Source organism: the organism of the source record quoted next, unplaced genomic scaffold, assembly GCF_019419815.1.
Source record: "Pyrus x bretschneideri cultivar Hongxiangsu unplaced genomic scaffold, Pyrus_bretschneideri_v1 Contig57, whole genome shotgun sequence".
Lineage (NCBI taxonomy): Eukaryota > Viridiplantae > Streptophyta > Magnoliopsida > Rosales > Rosaceae > Pyrus > Pyrus x bretschneideri.
In genome coordinates, this window is record NW_025999795.1 from 1329584 (window position 1) to 1349853 (window position 20270).

General features: G+C 35.8%; 2 protein-coding genes across 3 annotated transcripts; one reads left to right on the forward strand and one right to left on the reverse strand.

The window, feature by feature from the left end:
• The first annotated feature begins 577 nt into the window (after positions 1-577).
• On the forward strand, positions 578-5654 carry LOC103943457 (polypyrimidine tract-binding protein homolog 2). The gene is made up of 11 exons (XM_048571174.1): positions 578-719; positions 1645-1850; positions 1948-2157; positions 3057-3119; positions 3206-3279; positions 3529-3624; positions 3838-3895; positions 4202-4306; positions 4397-4478; positions 4800-4912; positions 5055-5654. The coding sequence occupies exons 2-11, from the start codon at positions 1665-1667 to the stop codon at positions 5382-5384; spliced, it is 1317 nt and encodes a 438-aa protein (XP_048427131.1). The 5' UTR covers positions 578-719; positions 1645-1664; the 3' UTR covers positions 5385-5654.
• A 3620-nt stretch (positions 5655-9274) lies between these two features.
• LOC103943456 (abscisic acid receptor PYL8) lies at positions 9275-12158 on the reverse strand. Of its 2 annotated transcripts, XM_048571163.1 has the most exons (5): positions 12028-12158; positions 11779-11901; positions 11525-11689; positions 10536-10751; positions 9275-9910 (listed from the first exon to the last, which is right to left on the reverse strand). In XM_048571163.1, exons 3-5 carry the CDS (start codon positions 11681-11683, stop codon positions 9692-9694), a joined length of 594 nt encoding a protein of 197 aa, XP_048427120.1. In that variant the 5' UTR covers positions 11684-11689; positions 11779-11901; positions 12028-12158; the 3' UTR covers positions 9275-9691. The 2 variants fall into 2 exon arrangements, with proteins under 2 accessions (XP_048427120.1, XP_009352050.2); XM_009353775.3 differs by having other exon boundaries at positions 11779-12104.
• Between the last annotated feature and the right edge of the window lie 8112 nt (positions 12159-20270).

Genomic DNA, 20270 nt, shown 5'->3' on the forward strand with positions numbered 1-20270 from the left:
TTCTAGCATCACAATTTGAAATGGTTCGATTTAGGTCTTAAACTAGTAGTATGATTCAAGAGTTTCTAGTATACTCTGGGATGTTCTATATTATGTGATTTTTAATAGTTAGTAAACACATGAATGAGAATGACATGAATTCCTTTGTAATTCATTCCTTGAAAGTAAATTACGAGCCCTTAGTTTCCGATTTGGTTAAGTTATTTCTTCTAATAACTCATAAGCAATTAACCAAATGCAATATATTATCATATGCCATAGTAGAACTTCTGACTTGTTTGATAGTTCTTAAATATCATAACGCTTTTATATTATGAAAAGAGTTTTTCTCACGTTAAATAGTAAAAGTTAAAAGCATTTAAGGTAACCAAACACCTGAAAAATGCTTTTACAAGAACGCACTTATGCCTTTTATATTATCAAAACATAAATAGAAGAAAACAAATACAACAGGTAGCTAGCATTTCTCTTTCGGGAATAAAAAATCCGATTTTATGCAGAACGTTACGAAATGGGTTCGAAAATAATCTTTCGTTTTTAGTTAAATGGGCTCGAAGCCCACATTTCAAGTTCTGTAAATCCTTCTCTTTCTTCCTCCCGAAAACATTTTGCTGTACTAAAGCAGGCCAGGTGGACTACTGTGCAACACGGGTACTCAGTCTCAAGAACCCTAATTTGCTGACAATCCATCGAGGTTCTAGTTCCTTTCGATTCTTCAGGTACCCAATTTTCCTCCTTTTTAACCCTTTCGATTTTTTCCCCCAATTTTAATTTTCAATTCGCAATTTTCATGGTTCTTTTTGTTTAGTTCGTCTCAAATTTTGCTTTTGCCTTTTCGATTTTTCACTATCGGCATGCATCTATTTACCATTGCTAGCTTGGCTGGGATTTTGTACTTGTTATTTGCATTTTTTCACGTTTGCTGGGTTCGGATATGTTGTGAATTATTATAATTTATAAACAAGGTTGAATTTTGAGGACATTGATGCTTTTTTCCGTCATGAAAATTTCCTTACTTTGCTTTGCATATGCATTTACAAACGTTCACAATCAAATATACAAATAGTTACATGCATTCCATATATATGTGTGTATATGTAGGGCTTACGTACGGATAGCTACATAGCCTTTTAAAACATTCCAAATAACTGCCTGATGTTTTGAAAATTAGACGTGTGTTAGGTCACCCGCGATGTGGACAAATATTGAAGCGCGCTCTCACTCCCGCATCATTTATGGAGCTCTAAATCTCCAAATCGGCTCCTTTACCCTAAATGACTAAAAGGAGTCGATTTGGGGAAAGGAGAGCTCCATAGATGACACAAGAGTAAAACCCGATTCAATATTTGTCCATGTCATCACTTAATGCTTGTGATGAATCACTTAACGTTGGTGAGCTAATGGATGTCCAGTTTTCAAATCCTTAGGTTGTTATTTGGAATGTTTTAAATGGTTGAGATCAATCACCTGTAACGGTTGGGCAGTTATGCGTATATATTACGGGCATGAAGTGCAATTTTTCATTGTGTGTAGTTAAGATGAAGAGTAATGAGTTCATTTTCTTGTGATGGAGAATCTAATTATGAAATGCGTCTTGGTGTGGTGATCGGAAGGACTGAGTATTTATCTGGTGTTGTTTTGTAGGTATTGGGTTGGTATACAGAATGGCTTCTGTGTCCAGTCAGCCACAGTTCCGGTACACTCAGCCACCATCTAAGGTGCTTCATTTGAGGAACTTGCCGTGGGAGTGTACAGAGGAGGAATTGATAGAACTGGGAAAACCATTTGGTAAAGTTGTCAACACAAAGTGCAATGTTGGAGCAAACCGTAACCAGGCATTTATTGAATTTGTGAGTGTACTTTCAGTTTTTTGTTTTGGTTCATTCTGCTTTTAATATATGTTATCACTGATTACATTTTCCTTTAATATTTCATGAATGTTTTTAGGCAGATTTAAATCAAGCTATTGCGATGATATCATATTATGCGTCATCTTCAGAACCTGCTCAAGTAAGAGGGAAAACTGTTTACCTACAGTACTCCAACAGGCAAGAAATAGTGAACAACAAAACTGCCGCGGATGTTGCAGGAAATGTACTGTTAGTAACAATTGAAGGTGCGGATGCACGCCTTGTCAGCATAGATATTTTACACCTGGTAAGCAATTTTGCCTGCTTCCATGTTATAGTTAAAGAGGTAAACATTTCAGTACAAATATGTTAGCATTAAGGTATTGTGTTTGGGTTGTAAATCCTCCTGTTCTGGGGTGCTTTTGTTTGACATGAATGTGAATGGATCAGCAGGCCCATTTCAAGAGAAAATCTTCAATGGCAGCTTAGTGCATCGGGAGAAAGAGCACATGTGTGTTTGTCTCCTTTCTCCTTCTCTTAACACTGCCTCTTTCTTCCCTACTCTTCCTCCTCATGATCCTAATCCTACCACTCTAATAGCGTGGACTGCTTTCATTTCTTCTCTTGTGCACCCTGCATATCCCCTTTTTTAATTTATACATGCTCGTTTTATAGAATTTTTGTCTGTTGCTTTGTTTCATCAGCGTGATTGTCTCACACTTTTACGTTATAGTATCTCTCAAGCTTTTAATTGCACACCCTTTGTAAATTTAGCAGCATGTTATACAAAAACTGGCTATATGCTTTAATGAAATTTGTTAAAAGATTAATGACATCACTCTTATTCCCTTTAACTAAACTGGAAATTCATGGCCCCATAGTTCTGTACACCATTCCAAAGTAATAAAGTTCTATTATATTTTGTAGATAAGATAATGATTTTCACATATTTTAGTTGAAAGATTAAGACACTCCCTAAAAATAAACTCAATGTCACTTTTGTTTTTTAATAGGCTGTAATGAAGTTTTGCTTATAAAGAAAAGAGTAACAATTGGAAGCTTTTTAAAGTTAGAAAAAAAATTGTGTGTTTTTATTATTTGATAATAATTTGTAGAGGGCTTATCTCTGGAAGTTTGTTTTCAAGTTTCTGAAGTGTATTGTATTTCCTTATGTATATTTTTCTGAATATTATTCTAGTGATGCAGGTATTTTCAGCTTTTGGGTTTGTGCACAAGATAACTACTTTTGAGAAGACTGCGGGATTCCAGGTCTTTATGAGTTAATTTTCTTCTAAATTTATAATCGGCTTCCGATGCCCTCTCTAAATAATCTCATTTTGTATTCTTCTTTTCAGGCACTCGTGCAATTTTCAGATGCAGAAACTGCCACTTCTGCCAAAACTGCACTGGATTCAAGAATCATCCCTAGGTGACAATTGTGTTGGTTGTTTTACGTGGTATCAAGTATCAGATTTAAAAAGTGTTCACACATATAGGATCTAGTCACCTGTCGGCTATTAGACAGCCTGTAGGGCACGAAAGCTCTCTCGGAAAACAGTTTTTTAAACTTTGGGCGTGTTCAAGTGCTATAATCTCCATTGGGTGTTGGTTGTAAATATTGCTTTTAGATGATATTTGGTGATGGCGGCTCATTTTCTGCTTGTACTCTTTGGCTCAGGTATCTGCTTCCTGAGCATGTGGGACCATGTACTCTCAGGATAACATATTCTGGACACACTGATTTGAGTGTGAAATTTCAAAGTCACCGAAGCAGGTATTCACATATTTGTTTTTGTTATTCCAGTTCCTTGGAAATAATACCTTATTTTATGTTGCACCCTCCTACATTGTTTCTGTATTTATGATGTTTCCTTTTCTTGTAATTATTTATAAAACAAATAAATAAATAAATATTTTCTATTATTGGACTGTCTTTATCTCTATGTAGGTGAGCACTGTTCTTACTTTACCCATTTTGCTGATTCAGGGACTACACTAATCCTAACCTTCCAGTTGCTCCATCAGCCATAGATGGAAGTGGTCAGGTAATGCAGTGATGGGGGCAAAATCTGTTATTAGGTTATATCATGAGGGTGAGGCAGGCAGACATTTCTGTACCAAGGCCCTTATTCATTTCGATCTTGGCATGCATGTCACATAAAATGTTTTGTATTTTTATGAGGTGTTTTTGGTACGTATCAATAGATTGGGGAAAACAGGAATTAAATTCGTCTGCTGGTGCTTTTTCTAGGAGATACTTGAGAATAATTCAACATTGTGATGTAAACTTGTATCTTCGAGCATGTTATATCGTACCTCTATTAATAGAGTTCATTGTTTCATCATTACAGCTAATTGTGGGATTGGATGGGAAAAAGCTAGAACCGGAGAGTAATGTGCTTCTTGCATCCATCGAAAACATGCAGTATGCTGTCACCTTGGACGTTTTACACATGGTATATCTGATTTATTTATAAATATGATCGTGTTCTTTTCAACCATGTGGATTCAGTCGCAAACTGATCTTTTCCTTTTCCTGCCACTAGGTCTTTTCTGCTTTCGGGCCTATTCAAAAGATCGCCATGTTTGATAAGAATGGAGGGGTTCAGGCCTTGATTCAGTATCCAGGTACCTTTCTACTAGCTCTCTTTCATGGTTTTCAAAATTGGAATGTAAGGGTTTGATGATCTGACCTGATTAATCGGGACCTAGCCAGCTGACATATGTATGGTTGAACCTAAGCCTTACAGATTTTGAACCTAGGCCATACTGATTTTGAGCGTAAGCCCTATGGATTTTGAACCTAAGGCACTACCGACTTTAAACCACCTTAGCCTTGCTGAGTGAATGTTAGGTTGTTTATTACTCATGTACAAGGTGCTGCATTTTACAATTCCCGTAGAAGTAACTGCCGATTATACATGGGGCTAATTATGTTGTGGCGTGCAGAGGTTCAGACGGCTGTTGTTGCCAAGGAGGCCTTGGAAGGGCACTCCATATATGATGGAGGGTTCTGCAAGCTCCACATCTCATATTCACGCCATACCGATCTCAGCATAAAGGCAAGTTAAAATATATTCCCCGAAGGTCTCCTGGATTAGTCATTTGCACTTCTTGTTGGTGTTCCATTTTCTTTTTCAACTTTCCCATGATTTCGGGAGACGAGCTGTGCCTAATGTTCTGCACCTACCATGCTGATTACAGGTGAACAATGATCGGAGCAGAGACTATACAATCCCTACCATTCCAATTGTGGCCGCACAACCGTCAATTCTAGGACAACAGCCAGTTCATCAGAGTGCCACAGTGCCTCCATACAGCGGGGCTCAGTATGCTGATCAGGCTGTGATGCCTCAGCCTTCTGCAGGGTGGGGACCAACTGTTCCGGCAGTTCCTCAGTCCATGCCGTTTCAGATGCATAATCAACCGTACATGCCACCCGGAACTATACCTATATCTTCTCCTCAAATGGGCCCTGGGATGATGCAGAGTGGTCCGCCGCCTCCGCCCTATCACCATGGTCATGTGCAATGACACCTCTCTTATGGAATTAACCGTTAAAGTTGTTGAATCTCCGGTCATTGGATTATGGAACACCACCTCTGCATATACAAGGAGCATTCGAACAAAGGGAATCTCCCATCTGCAGAAGCCGCCTAATTGCGAAAACTTCATAATCCTGCTCTCTTTTTCTTGAAATTTTGATAGAGATTATGTAAAATCAGTGGGTTTCAAATACTTGATTGTGTTGTTGACTGTTTTAAGGTTTATTAAGATAATAATATCAACTGTTAGTTTAAATGAGTTATATATGTATGGGACAAGGAAATTAGGCGTTTGCTGCCTGCCTCTGGTCCAAAATTGCAAATTACAATTTTTCTCACCATAGTATTACCGTCTTCTACCATATAGTTTAGTACTGAATTTTTATAGTAAAAATGCAAATTACAATTTTTCTCACCATAGTATTACCGTCTTCTACCATATAGTTTAGTACTGAATTTTTATAGTAAAAATATATATATGATTGGATCCGTAGCATCACTTCTTTTACACAGGCGCACATTTTGTAGGCTTGTTTTGTAATGTATTTTAACGATCCGAATTGTCTATTTTTTAGATCTTACCTTAAAGATCATGTGTATAAAAAATCACTCAAATCTGAAATCATATGAGTTTTAATGAAAAAAAATTCCAAAATTGAAAGCTGTTTAATTATCTGATTGTGGCTTGATAAATAGACAACATTAACAATGAAAAGTTTTAATGAAAAATCACTCAAATCCAAAATCATGAGTTTTAATGAAAAAATTCTAAAATTGAAAGCTGTTTGTGGCTTGATAAATAGACAACATTAACAATGAAAAGTTTGAAATAATAATTAAAGGCTAAAGATTTTCAATTTAAGCGAATTTTTGCAATTTGATCTATAAATGATGGTCTACAAAATAAATGGTTTCAGATCATGAGATTCTCTTGTGCATCAAGCTAGTAATTAATGCCGTATAAATTTACTAATATAATCATATATAACTCTTACTTAGGTACGATAAGTCTTGTATTTTTTGTGAAAATTGAATGACGCAATCTGAACGATTCTATCCAATTTTTCTTAGTCAAGTAAGCCCAATTGTTACTATTTCTTTCAATTGAAAATTTCCATTTGTTTTTATTTGTAAGTATACGTTTCAAAAGATCTCCATCTCCTATCAGCACTAGGAATACCTAAACCGTCGATCACCAAGAAGTCCTGCGGCTTCTACAAAAACAGAAATAAAAAAGCATCACAGCCGAATAGTATAAATAGAGGGAGCCTTCGAGCTTCCATTGCATGCAACAAAGGCAAACACCCCCCCCTTCTCTTCTTCACTTCTTCTGCAGCCTTTCGTCACTGTAAGTCTTTCTCTCCTCAACGTTGAATATTTAGGGTTTGCACTTTTTCTTCTTTTGTTTTTCACTTCGGTGAATCGATGTTATTTACTTATTTTTTACGCTCACGAGTTCTTGCTTTCTGGGAACTACCAAGCAGATGGTTAACTTGTAGAACAAGGGACTCCTAAATACTTCAATTTCCTACTTGTTTGATGCTTTTTCGTTGTACGATTATATGTTTTTATCTGTTTTTCAACTTACTTTAATTGCTTCTTTTCTCGAATCTCGTATTTTTTGGCTAGGTTTTAGGAAACCTCGATTCCTAAGAATTCTTGCTGGTTAGAGGTTGATTTGTTGTTTTTTCTTCAGCTCGTATGTGATTTTTTTTTTTTTTTTTTTTTTTTTTAACCTTTTACTCTGTGTTTCTTCCGTTCTTTCTGAAATGTATCGGCATATTATCGAACAAATTAGGGTTTAGGAAAACTTGTGATTTTCCCATTCTGCAAGTACACATATATATAGGGTGACCCAAGCCAACAAGGCCCACAGCTTTGCGAGGGTCAGGAGATAAATTGTACTTAAATTGATGTGTCGTCTTTGTTAAACTATTGATAATCTCTGCATCAAATCATATTAATTTGCATTTTTCACTTTTGGATTGCAGGTGAGAAATTGTGCTTTTATAAAAAGCTAGGTTCAATAGTTAACAGTTCGGGAAAAGATGGGAGCACTTTGTGATCCTAGTGAAGCCGAATTGGACTTCCTTCAACAAAGGCAACAATTCAAAGAACGCATTCGAATCAATCATATGAAGGAATCAGGGTCTGCTAATGATCGTCCAAACGATAAGAATACAAGTGACAAGTAAGTTTTTCTTTCTTTTCAGATTTTCATCGACGAGGAAGGAATTGATAGTGCTGCGTTTGGTTTTGAGATGGATGAGTTTTTTGACACATAATGCCTTCATTCTTGCAGCTTCGGAACATTCTTTGGACCCTCACAACCTACCATATCGCGAAGACTGCTCGAAGAAAGAAAAGTACTAATGCCAGGATTAACGAATTTGGCATCCAAGGTCAGAAATTCTGATGATCAGGTACGCAACTATCAATGAAACCAATTGTCATGAAATTTATTTGCATCCTGACATTAGTGTGTAACTTTTCACATCAGTGTTTCAATTTCTTATCTAGGGTAAAAAGAGCCTGAAGAGCCCTTCCTCAACTACAACAAGGTCTGGTTCGACAATGAAAAATATAAAGGTATCCCGGGATTACTCCTTTTTGTTGTCAAAGGAAGCAGAACCACCGGCAACTTCAAAAGGGGAGTCTGGACTCGGTAAAGATTCTATCTTGAATTCAAGCAATGCAAGGACTCCGGTTTCTGGTACGAATAGAGCTCCTGTGGCGAAGATTGAAGCCTGAGAAGAAGCAACCTTTGGATGATAAAGAGAGACATCATGAGAAGAGACGATATTTGATGCCAAAGCAGTCTTCCTTGCAACGTAAGGTTCCAAAAGTGAATGAAACTTCTTCAACGAAGTCACTGCCTGCATCGAAGAAACAATTGGAACAACGAAAGGATTTGCATCAACCTACGAATCTAAAACCAAAGCCAGATAAAACTCGGTCTCCTCCACAACAAGAGAATTCAACGAAGTCACTGCCTGCATCGAAGAAACAATTGGAGCAACGAAAGGTTTTGCATCAACCTGCGAAAGCAACACAGAAGCCAGATGATAAAACTCAGTCTCCTCCGCAACGACAGAATCTTGATAGGTGCAAAGCCTCGTCATCAAAGCTACCATCTTCGACAAAGCACGACATTAAAAAAGAAAAGCAAATCCTCCAACCCAATAACACAAGAGTGATGCCGAAACAGCAAAACTCCTCGAAAATTAAGGTTCTTTCTCACTGACATGCATTCATATTTTCCATTCATTTGTTTGTTCATATTTCTTTCCATCATTCTGCGACGAAGCTCATGAATTTCTCTGCATCGAATTTCAGCAGATCAAACGCGATGTGGCGGAGAGTTCTTATGATCACAAAGTTGACGTTTCTTCTATGATCCAATCAATTTTTAGGTAAGAATTCTGCCTTTATGTTTTGATTTCTTGGTTTACACTTCTCATGTTTCGTATTATCTTAATATTTTGGGTTGTGGTTTTTCAGACGAAAACGTAAGCATATTCGGGAGGAATATTCCGATTCCGACAATGATGACGCTGCAATGGTTTCCACCTTTGACGATATTATTAGAGAAGAGAACAGGAGGTGCCATTTTACTATTCCTCTTCAAGTAATGAATTACATTAACTTAGTTGCATATTTACGTGCAAAATCTAAGTGTGCCACTCTTTTGACAGTTCAAAATTGCTAGGAAGGAGGATGAAATCGAGCGTCTACGCCTCGAAGAAGAAGAGAAGCAAGAGAGGTTAAGAAAAGCAAAGAAGCAGAAGCTAAAAGCATACAAAAGCGATTCCAACTCTTGATGTAAATGACCTAATTGATAGATATAAGTATGAAACTTTATGTTGAAATCCACACTGCTTTTGAAATCCGGCTAACTACTCGCCAAACTTAACATAAAATGCAATCAGAAGCAAATGTACAAATGCCGTCTCTCGGCACATATATACACAACCAAAATCATATCACCGAAACAGAACCCGAAATTCACAGAGAACCTAGTCCGGTTTTTTCTTCCTGTACTTTTCATTCGCGAAAGGGTTACAGAAACCTTCATGACGGATGTGGTTCTTAAGATCCTAAACACAGGAAGTTTACCAATCTAATTTTTTTGTACTGATGGAAAACAAGGGAAACAAAAATATGAGCGTGTTTCGCGTGTGTGAAATGGAAGTGTACAACTGCCTGTCCGTCTCCAAAACCTCCGAGTTAGGAAAGCCTCGGAAGCTTCATCCATTGCAGTCTCTGGCCGCCACCATGTGCTATCGGTTCCAATTTTCAGAGCTGATCGATTGGCTCAGTTTGGTCCTGTACTGCAAGTCGCTCTGAGACGTCAGAAAGAGATTTGAGATTGCATTGGATCAAGGCTTCAACAAAGTAGCAGGTCTCATCCTTGGTGTTCCCTTCAGGAATGTCAACTACAAATGACTCAATCACCAGAGTCCCCGGTCTTCCGTCAATTATCTCTGGATGGAGGGAGATGATTGAAGAGTAGTTCTGGGAAAAAAAATAATAAGAACAAGTTAATAGCAGAACAAAAGGATAAACCCAGATTGAGTTCGGAGATCCACTGGTCCAAAATATCATAGGAGGATCAGTTTTCGGCTCAGAGGCTTGTAAACAGGCCTACTTTAGTCAACAGGGCAGCACCCTCGTTGCTGCTTAGTGCAGATAGCGTGAGAGTTTTATGGTTAGCCCTCAGGATTGATATATGTGTAACCATTCATATATATATATTTTATATTATCAGTAGGATTCAAGTCAATAACCTCCAAATTCAACCTTATGCCTTCCAAGTACCAATTTTGAACTTAGAGACCGATGCCAGTGGTCACTGATTAAAAGGAACAAGGAACCAACACCGTAAATTTAAATTTTGTGCAGCCAAAGCTGAAGCCTGTTTCAGGAAATCTTTTTCCGTTTCCATTAAATTTTGATGAGATCAAGTTCAACGGGCCCAAAAACTTCAAAACTAAAATGCAGAGACTCCAGTGAACAGAGAACTTCATATTAAAATCTTGTGAACCAGTTAACCTTTTGGCTTGTATGCTCAGAAATGTGCAACCAAATAAAAGGAAAAGATAAGCATGTGCTGGATTATAAAAGGAAAGAATCTCCATACCCTGAGTCTGTGATCCCCACCAATTATTTTAATGCTAAGAATATGCTCGTCATCGTCAAGAAGTTCCAATCTCTCAGTACTTGTTGTGGCAGGAAGCCCAGACTTAACATCAACTTCTCTGAGACTTCCAATCTCAAGATTTCCCTGCACCACACACCTGCTGACAAATGGCTTATACTTTTGCGGTTGATCAAATTGTCTTACCAACGACCAAACCTGAAGAGAAACAAAACAATTCACATTCCGGAAAAGGGATAACCAAAAAACATATTTATACTAATACAGTAGTTTCATGTCAACCATCCAGAGATGCAGCATTGCACTCAATATTTATTGGCAAACAATCGTTGCAGTTATCCTGCCCATTCTCAAAGAGGATCTCTCTCAAATACACCTTAATCTTCCAGTTTCCTGGAAACAGGGTATTAAAAACAATCGAACATTAAACAAGAAAAGCAGTAATTACATTTCTGAGCCAACGAACAAGAACATAAAAAAAAAACTCCAAAAAAGCAATCAAAATTTCCTTTTTTTTTCTGTTTCTTCTCAATTTTCTTAACTACACGCACAGAGACGCCGTGATAGAAGAACGACAATGACCTAATCGATTGACACCCCCACATTAACGTAGGCAAAATCATTAAGCAACCCAACCGAAAACACGACGGATCAAAACCAGACGCTCTCCAAAAATGCAATCAAACATGTCCTGAGGAAAAAGAACAATACTTTACAGACCAAAAAGAGCAAAAACAATCGGAAATCGAATCCCGGTAACCCCAGTTTCACAAACCTCAACTCCCAAATCAAACTCCAAATCCAATTGTAACATAAACACCCAGCTACCTGTATGTTACATGCATGATATTTACATTCCAATATACAAATCCCAGATCAAACAAATCAAATAAATAAAAAATCCTAGAGCTTCATAGATAGATAGATATCCACACACACAGAGAGAGAGAGAGAGAGAGAGAGAGATGTACAAGATGGACAGGGGCTTTGATGTGCCTGACGAGAGTAGATGTACACTGATGGTCGTTAAGGTCGTGCTTGTGGTGCCTCCGAATGTAGTCGTTCACTATCCCGCCAAAACCACCTCCTCCTCCGCCGCCTCCTCCGCCTCCATTCCTATTCCCATTCATCTTCCTCTAAACCAATCACAACACTTTCGATCAAAAACAACAAAAACAAATCACCTTTCACAATAAACCAACCAATCAAGCATACATAAACTCACCAATCCCACGGCCTTATCTTCCTCCTTCAAGCTCTAAACTTTCCTTCTGCAATTCCAATACTGGTTGAGAGAGCGAGAGAGTCAACCCCGTTCGACTCCGTCGGACTCGATCAAAGCTTGGGACTGTGAAAGGAGGAAGTTAGGTCGCTAGTGAGAGAGAAAAGTGTCCGAGGACCCGATTCGACTCTGTCAAAGCTTGGGAGTGTGAAAGGAAGAAGTTAGATCGCTGGTGAGAGAGAGGAGACTCACCGCCATAGAAGATAGAGAAGAAGCGCCTCAGGCCTCCCCACCATCCCCATCACCTATCTCACCTCCTTCCTAATAAATTAATACTTTAAAACGCCCAACCAAACAAAAAATAGACCTCCAACTTTAGTTGGCAATTACCTTTGTCTGTTATTGCAACTTGCATTAAATTATACTTTTCTTGTCTTGCAAATGCCTATCTTCTCGGAGAGATTTGTAATGTGTTCTGAATATGGGATGGTAGCTACGATGCGTCATATATCATTATAAAAGTGGAGGAGATTTTTTATTTTTGAAGTGTCGCTTCAATTATATAATGATATATGACGTATGTGCTCATGTTTCAAGCACACTGAAAAATCTGACGTATGTGCTCATGTTTCAAGCACACTGAAAAATCTCTTATATTTTAAAAGGTAAATGTGAACATGTCATCACTCCTTGCCTGCTTCTGAGGATATTGTTTTTCTATGACTAAATTGTCCTCTAAGGTTGCTTGATTTACGCTTCCAATTTACTTGACTGTTGCGTAAGGGTTTTGGTACGGCAACGTGACCGGTTGGATGGTTTACAGTGGGCACCACTCGCACTATAAATGGTTTAACTCCCATCTCGTATGAGTGTGGCCTCCAATAGGTCAAGTTATCTTTACTAAAGTTTATCTCCTCACAATGTCATTGTAGAGCTAAATTCATAGTTGATCTTGCATGATTACGTGTTTAGTTTCCTCACGTGACAATACTTGATTCACCACAATAACTCGTGAATGTAGATAAGTTAAGAATATATATTGTTGTTGTCATTGTTAATTGATGAAGCAATCTTAAGAGAATTCCGTTATTGAGATTATTAATTGATGAAGCAATCTTAATAGAATTCCGCTATTGAGTTTATGTCGTTAATTAATGTTCTTAGTATAATCATACTTCTCTTATAGTAATGAGAGAGGCCCTAAATCCGTAGTCCCTCGCCCGTTTGATTATAAGAAGTATTGTCCTAAAATATTAATTGGCCTTAGGTTACTTTCTTTGTTCGCTAGCCATTGTAATTTGTAGACCAGGCCAAGGGCAAAGTAGTATTTACAAAAATTCCCAATTCAGTTTGTGTCAAGTTAGACTACTATTCAATTAGGATCCTCTCCTATTTAAACTGTTACGATTATGCTACGTTTACTCTTGTTTTGAACTTTTTATATATAGAATAAGACAAAAAAAAAAATAGTGTGAGAGGATATAATGGAAATAGATAGTAATAGGAGAGAAGAGAATCTCACTCCATTCAATTGAATAATGAATTAAAGGTCATTTACTAGTTTGATTCTTACAATAAATAAAGTATATTGTTTTTGTTTAGCTTATAGTGGCCTTTGCCCTAAAGAGTTAGGTCACATGGCCTTGAAGGAATAATGAATAACACCAAATGGTCTTATGTACTATGCTATATATTTTTATGGGAGCTTTAAGATAAACACTCAAATATATTTCATACAACTTCACTAGCTTTGTATCATTCTAAGGAAAGATAAAAGTTCGAATTCCGATAAACTTAGTCCAAAAACAAGTAAACTAAAATTTTAAAATTCCAATCGTGCCCCCAATAGACTTATTACTTAAGAAGCCAAAACTATAGACTGACATCATCTATAAAAACTTCAAATTGATTTTAGATCTGTGAAAATATTTTTGCACTTCTACAAGATTAGTTCATAATTCATGCACTTCTATAAGATAAGAAAAAAATAAGAGAGAGAATGGCGAAGAAGATGGAGGAGGAGAAAGAAAGAGGGAGAGAGAAAAAAGATAAGGAGGATGAGGGGAGAGAGAGAGGGGGATAGGAAGAGGGAGAGAGATAAGGACAAGGATTGTCTGCTCTTTCACTTCTGGTGTCTTCCCGTGCTCTCCTGTTTTGTGTGATCACGATTAAGCCACGTCAACATTTTATATTATTTTTTTATAGAGATAATAAAACAAAAATGAATAGTAATATAAAATGTTGACATGACTTAACCGTAACCACACAAACAGAAGGGCACCATAAATGAGAGGACAGACAATCCTTGCCCGAGTGATAAAGGTAAGGAGGAGAGAGGAAGAAAATGATGAAGAAAAAAATGAAGAGAGAGAAAGGAACAATATAAATAAAGAAACAAAGACTCATCTTTCAATTTTAGGGATAAAATTATCACTGTAATAGCAATTGAAAAAACAATCATGACATTACATGTCACGTAGATAAATTTTATCCATCTCTGAAATAAATAAAAAATTTAGTATTTCTCCAAAATATAGTCTTACAATTTGAATATATGTGTAATTATTCCTGTTTTTATATTACACTCCAACGAAGATCATTAATCTAAATTTTGAAAACAACGCAACGTTCATTGCACTTACGAAAGAACCAAATAATCGAATACAAAATTTCAAACGCAAAAACGTTTCCAACTATTTAAACTACAAATTCGTTAATTTAATCGGACATATAAATGTTCATTGCACGGACAAAAATAGAGAACTTTGACTTTTGGAATAATATTATTTTGGTTTTGTTTTCTTAAGTAATTGAAACTCAACCAAAAACTTAAAGGTCAAGGCACTCTTTAGAGGAGTATTAAATCTTAATTACTCTTATAATTTTTTTTTTTAATTTTTTTTTATTATTTTAAGCAAGTGCCTCAAATATTCTCTGGAACTTGGGGATCTGCGGGATCCTGCGATCATGACCTTTCATCGTACATCATACGATCAGTTTTCGTTAGATACTATTTATATTTTATTTTAAATTTTAGATGATTTATAACCGTACAATTTACGAAGAACAGTGATGATCATAAGATTCTCCGAATCTTTAGAAAAGGATTTCCATATTCTCTATTATTGTTATTTGTTTATGAGATGGGTCCCGCGGGCCCGAAAGCAGCTGTCCATTTCCGACGCGCATGAATGCACGTGGGATTCGAAGCACACGGCGCGCGCATTCTTACTGAGAAAGGCGGAACCATGGAGTCCATATCACGCTCTAAATGAGAGCGTGGGATTGTGTGGAGGGGAGGCTTCCGTTACTCGGCAAAGTGTGAGCGGAAGGTGAGCTGCTGCATCCCTACACGTGCAGGTGAGGATAAAAAGATGGGTTATGGTCGTAATTTACGTGAGGAAATTAATAGGGGTCGTGGGTCTGGGTCAGACCAGAAAAATTAAATATGGTCATGGGTTGTGTGTGAGATTATGAACTGCCAAATTTATTTTAAAATAAAGATTTTTATTCAAAATAATTTTGAAAATTTATATAACTCCTTATTTTGATCTTTGATTTTTTAATTAATATAAGTGATTTTTGAAGATGTCTACCGTCAATTATTTTGGCATTTTTTGAAATCAACTCCTTTCTTTAAAATTTTTACCACATGGACCTTTTTAAATAAAAAGCCCGAAAATATTTGATTGTCTGGATTCTTTGGCATGGGTTTAATCCATTGGGTTGGCTTATATCTTTGTATTCAACCAACCATTGTCGGTAAAAACTAAAACTACCTTGTCTGACTTTTATGAAATTCATTTCATTCTTAATTGAGCTTAATTTTTGTATGAAAGTGACATGACATAAAATGGTAAACCAATAAACCAAAACTTATGCATGCAGAAAAGAGTATCAATTAGCTTTTGGTTTAGGTGTAGACGTCATATTCAGCTAACACAGGCCATAAATTTTTCGGCACATCTAAGACACATGACAATATACTGTATGTAATTATGTAATTGGAAGGACATTTGAAATAAAATAAAATAAACTTTTATCTAGTTATACAATGACAGATAGTGTACCATGTCGTGTTCCAAACTCACTGAAAAAATTCCACACACAGACCAAAAGACGAAATATGTTTGTGATGATTTTGATTCCTAAAAGCTAATTCTGACTAATGACTACATTGTAATGAGAAAAAACTTATATTAAATAAGAAGGCCAGCTACATGATAGTATTCCGGACTATTCATGTGGCGTCATTGTGATGGTGCAACTCTATTGTAAATGGAAAAATGTTATGGAGATAATATTTTTCGACCATTTTATAAATAACATGATGTGACGGTTGATGATTAGATTCTGATTTTATTGATTTAAAGAAATTCAATCATAAATTATCATATCACTTGATCTAAAAAGATATCCTCTTTAGCATCATCCTTGTAAATGTATTATCTCATTACAAAAATATATTTGTAAAACATTATATAGTTTGTCATACCAAAAAAAAAAAAAAAAAAAAAAAACCAAATTCTATCGGGTGTTTTTGCTAACTTGCAATTATCTGGAAAAAAATAAGTACGAGGGATATTATTTTGAACTGTCATCTAATTACAACAGTTACCAAATTAACGTTGGTATGAATTATAATTAGTTACCTAATCGGGTTTATGCACACCAATGGGTCCCATGTGTCTTCGCCGGATCCTTTTTCTAAGGATCCTAGGAATCCCGTGATCTCACATGTTCATCGTATATCGTGAAGTCAATTTTCGTTAGGAATTATTCATATTTAATTTAAAATTTAAATTTTGAAATAATTTCTGACCGCACAATGTACGATGAACGGATGAAATTATGGGAGGATCCTTTTCCCATATGTATCGAATCATTGCATGAGTTCTGCTTTAGAGACACAATCACCCACTAATGTGCTTTCGCGTGTGATTAGCAGCTTAATTTCGACAAACAGTGGTCATACTCATGGATTTGCCTTACTTATTACCTATACAGTCTAAGCACCATATCCTAATGCCTAAATGGGAAGCCTGAAAGTTAAGTAAAAAGTGTTCGTATCCAGACACAAAACAATTTAATAGCTTTAACTAAGACACTTAAATGATAAGTCTATTTACCAATTATCTTCTGGTTTAGATGTATTTGTCTCACTTCAGTAGAGGAAGTTTTTTTTCCCCACGCCTGCAGTATCCACACCCCAAAGGGATGACTAATCTTTATTGGGTCCCGGAAAGGCTAAAGGTATTTCAGCTCATATCTAACTATAATTAAATAACATATGTCCTCCCAAAGCTTTACATTAGAGAATCATTCATGTTTTTTTTCAATTTCGTGCATCAAACTCAGAATAAGGGAGCATAATTGACTTGAAATTCTACTGCATTTCCACTAAAGATATGAGAAATTAACGTGGGCTTGATTTTGGGACAAGTTCAATAAATTATACTGTTTAGATTATCATCAGATATATCTTGTTTACTGCATTAGGGCCAACATACTGGTTGTGTTTGTAGGAGAACGTTGTAACCATTTAGGGCAACCCATATCCAATTATCCATGCGCGCAGGACTGTACTCACTTCCTTACCTTCAGTGACACTTGTCAGATTCTAAATTCCAAGGACGTGAAGACTTAGCTTTAGTTTAGTATTGAAGTGATTCTGAAAAAAATAGTTATAAAAAAAAAAATGGAAGTTTTTTTTATGTTTGGTAAATATTCAATTTCAATTTTTTTTCATAGTTTTGGGTGAAAAAAAACTAAAAACACAAAGCTGCAAAACCCAGCTTTTTTTCACATCTGTTTTATATAAAAATTTATCAAATACTATAATACTGACTTTTTTCTTTCAAAAGCACTTTTACAAAAAAGTTTACCAAACAGTCTGCTGCTTTATTTCACAGCTACTTATTCTCACAGCACAGCAGAAATAATATTTTTTTTTTTTCAAAACACAGTAATACCAAATCAGCTATTAGTATTGCTCGAATCGATTTGTGCAGTGTAGCTAGCTAGCTAGAGCACTATGTCATCTTCTAGAGGACACCTGTCAAACATGCAGCAAATAGAGACCATTTATATCCATGCATTATTGTATTGAGCAACGCAAGGAATCATTTCTTTTTTTTTGGTCGAGCTAGGAATCATTTCTAAATGTATACATTTTAGAGTACTACTAGTGCAAGTCCTATATATATTTTTATTTGATATGTAATCTAATTAATTAATTTAGAATACGCTTACTTAACAGAAATCGAAGAACATAGAAATAAGGAAAGTAGAGAGAATTGAATTAACTAACTTCACTCCCTCCCCCCTAATTGATTTGATCCTAATTTTCAAGTGTTTAATTTTAATCTTTATTTTGCGTAGGTAAACATGACCTTAGTAGTCGTTTAATAACATTGTATATGAGATTTTTGTAAGAAATTAAAGATTACATTATTCATAGATTAGCGCTTCGTCCCAATAAAATGGTGGCCTAAACATCTAGATCCTTGTCGGCAAGGTTTACAAAACTAATTAAGGTTTACAACACTAATTATATATAAGGCAAAAAAATTAATATGAGGAATAAGATAGCGTTATGTACATCCGCTAAGTGTATTTTATATAATTTGAATTAGAGCACGATGGAGCAATTTATGCAAATGGCTCTTCTTATTTATTTAATTTTTCGGTGGATCTATTCATCATTCATTTAAATAATTAAGTGGTTTTGGGCATAAGAACTCACCAAATTAATTAATATATCGAACTGGCTAGCTTGGTAGTTGGTACTATATGCAAATACTGGATTCTGGGGATTTTGAAATTAGCTAGCAAGAAACAACGATGGTTGATAGTGATCGATCCGTACTCTCACAAAGGTGGAGCATCAATTCTTTCCTTTATTATTATTTTTTAATTTTTTTAGCATCAGTTCTTAATTCTTTCCTTAATTGTTAATTAGAAATTATTGGTATGCAGTATGACAAATAATGAAATTTATAATTATATATTTAAGAACTAATCAGCTTCTCCAGTCACAAGTGCATCAAGGCAGCAGTCACCAGCCCGCCACTAAGACATAAACTAATTATTTTATTAAGATTCAAATTTTTTATAATCTCTTATTTTTCTTTATATTAATGGCCATTGGTGCAAAGTGCAAAGATGAGGCCTTGTCAATTTCCATTAGTATTTTCTTTGCCTCTGTACGATTTGTATCTTTATATTTAATCAATTTCCCAAGAAAAGTTACAAAATGTGCACTTTATTTTGTCGATCTTTGTATTTAATCAATGTCTTAATTGAATTTTTTTTTTGTCACAATTAATTGAATAAGTTTTGGAAGAACCCTAAATCGGGTCTTCTATGAACAGTCCAACATTAATATCTAAGAATGGGATCCACGATCCACCATTATACAAATTGCAAAAGGCTCAAATCAAAACATGTATAATTCCAAAATAATTCAACAATATTTGTCAGAAGATTTGATGACTATCTACTTGAGAGTAGTTATAAATTTAAGGCAGTGTTGTGACATAAATTTTAGAATATGTATGATTATGTAATTTATTAGGAGATTGTATTTAAGATATTAGAAGATATTATCCCTTTATGATTGTATTATTTGCAAAGGAAAGAATCCTCCTTGGCTTATTATAAATAAAGGCATAAGACATGAGGAATAGTACACGCTCAAGTCATTCTCTATTTCTCTCTCTTTGTGGCACCCTTTCAGTAAAATAGGTCACACCACTTTATCAACATGTTTCTGTCATTATACTAAGAAATAACTGAAAGTTATTCTGCTACAAACCTATTCAAAAGATTCATCTTCAAAGACGTTGCTCAAAAGAGGATCTTTTTTTTTACAGGACTTAGGAGTTTGAAGTCTTTTCCCCCCTTATCTTCTTGTAAAAGAAATAAAAGCTGGTAAATGTGGTTGAGAATGTTGCGAAAGTAGACTAGAATATTGTAGATGCATATGTTTGGTAACTGAGATGGGACATGATAAATCAATTAGATTAACGTTTTGTTATAGTTATCTATTTTATAAATTTATAAAGGTTTAGACTAAACTTTTAAATTAACCAGCCCGCTATATCGTCACTGAAATTTTTGTGTCCGACGTTAGTGAAACTTCATACAAAATCATGTCGAGTATAAGGCACCATAGGACTTAGTCTCCTTTCCCTAGTCATGAAGTCTCTCTCTCTCTCTCTCTCTCTCTCTCTCTCTCTCTCTCTCACTCTCACTAGTCTTATTATTCGTTCTTATCTTCTGCTTTTGGCATGTGCCTTTGAGATGTGATATATAGGATAATCCCTTTTAAGTAGGACACTGTAGAAAAGAACAAAAAATAGAAAAGAACATGTCAACTTGTTTTATGATGAGTCAAGACCCAATATTTCCTTGAGCCTTCAAGGATTCCAAGTCACTACTAAAGCCCCCATTTAGCTGAAGGCCAAATCAGATAAACAGTCCTCATAGTGATA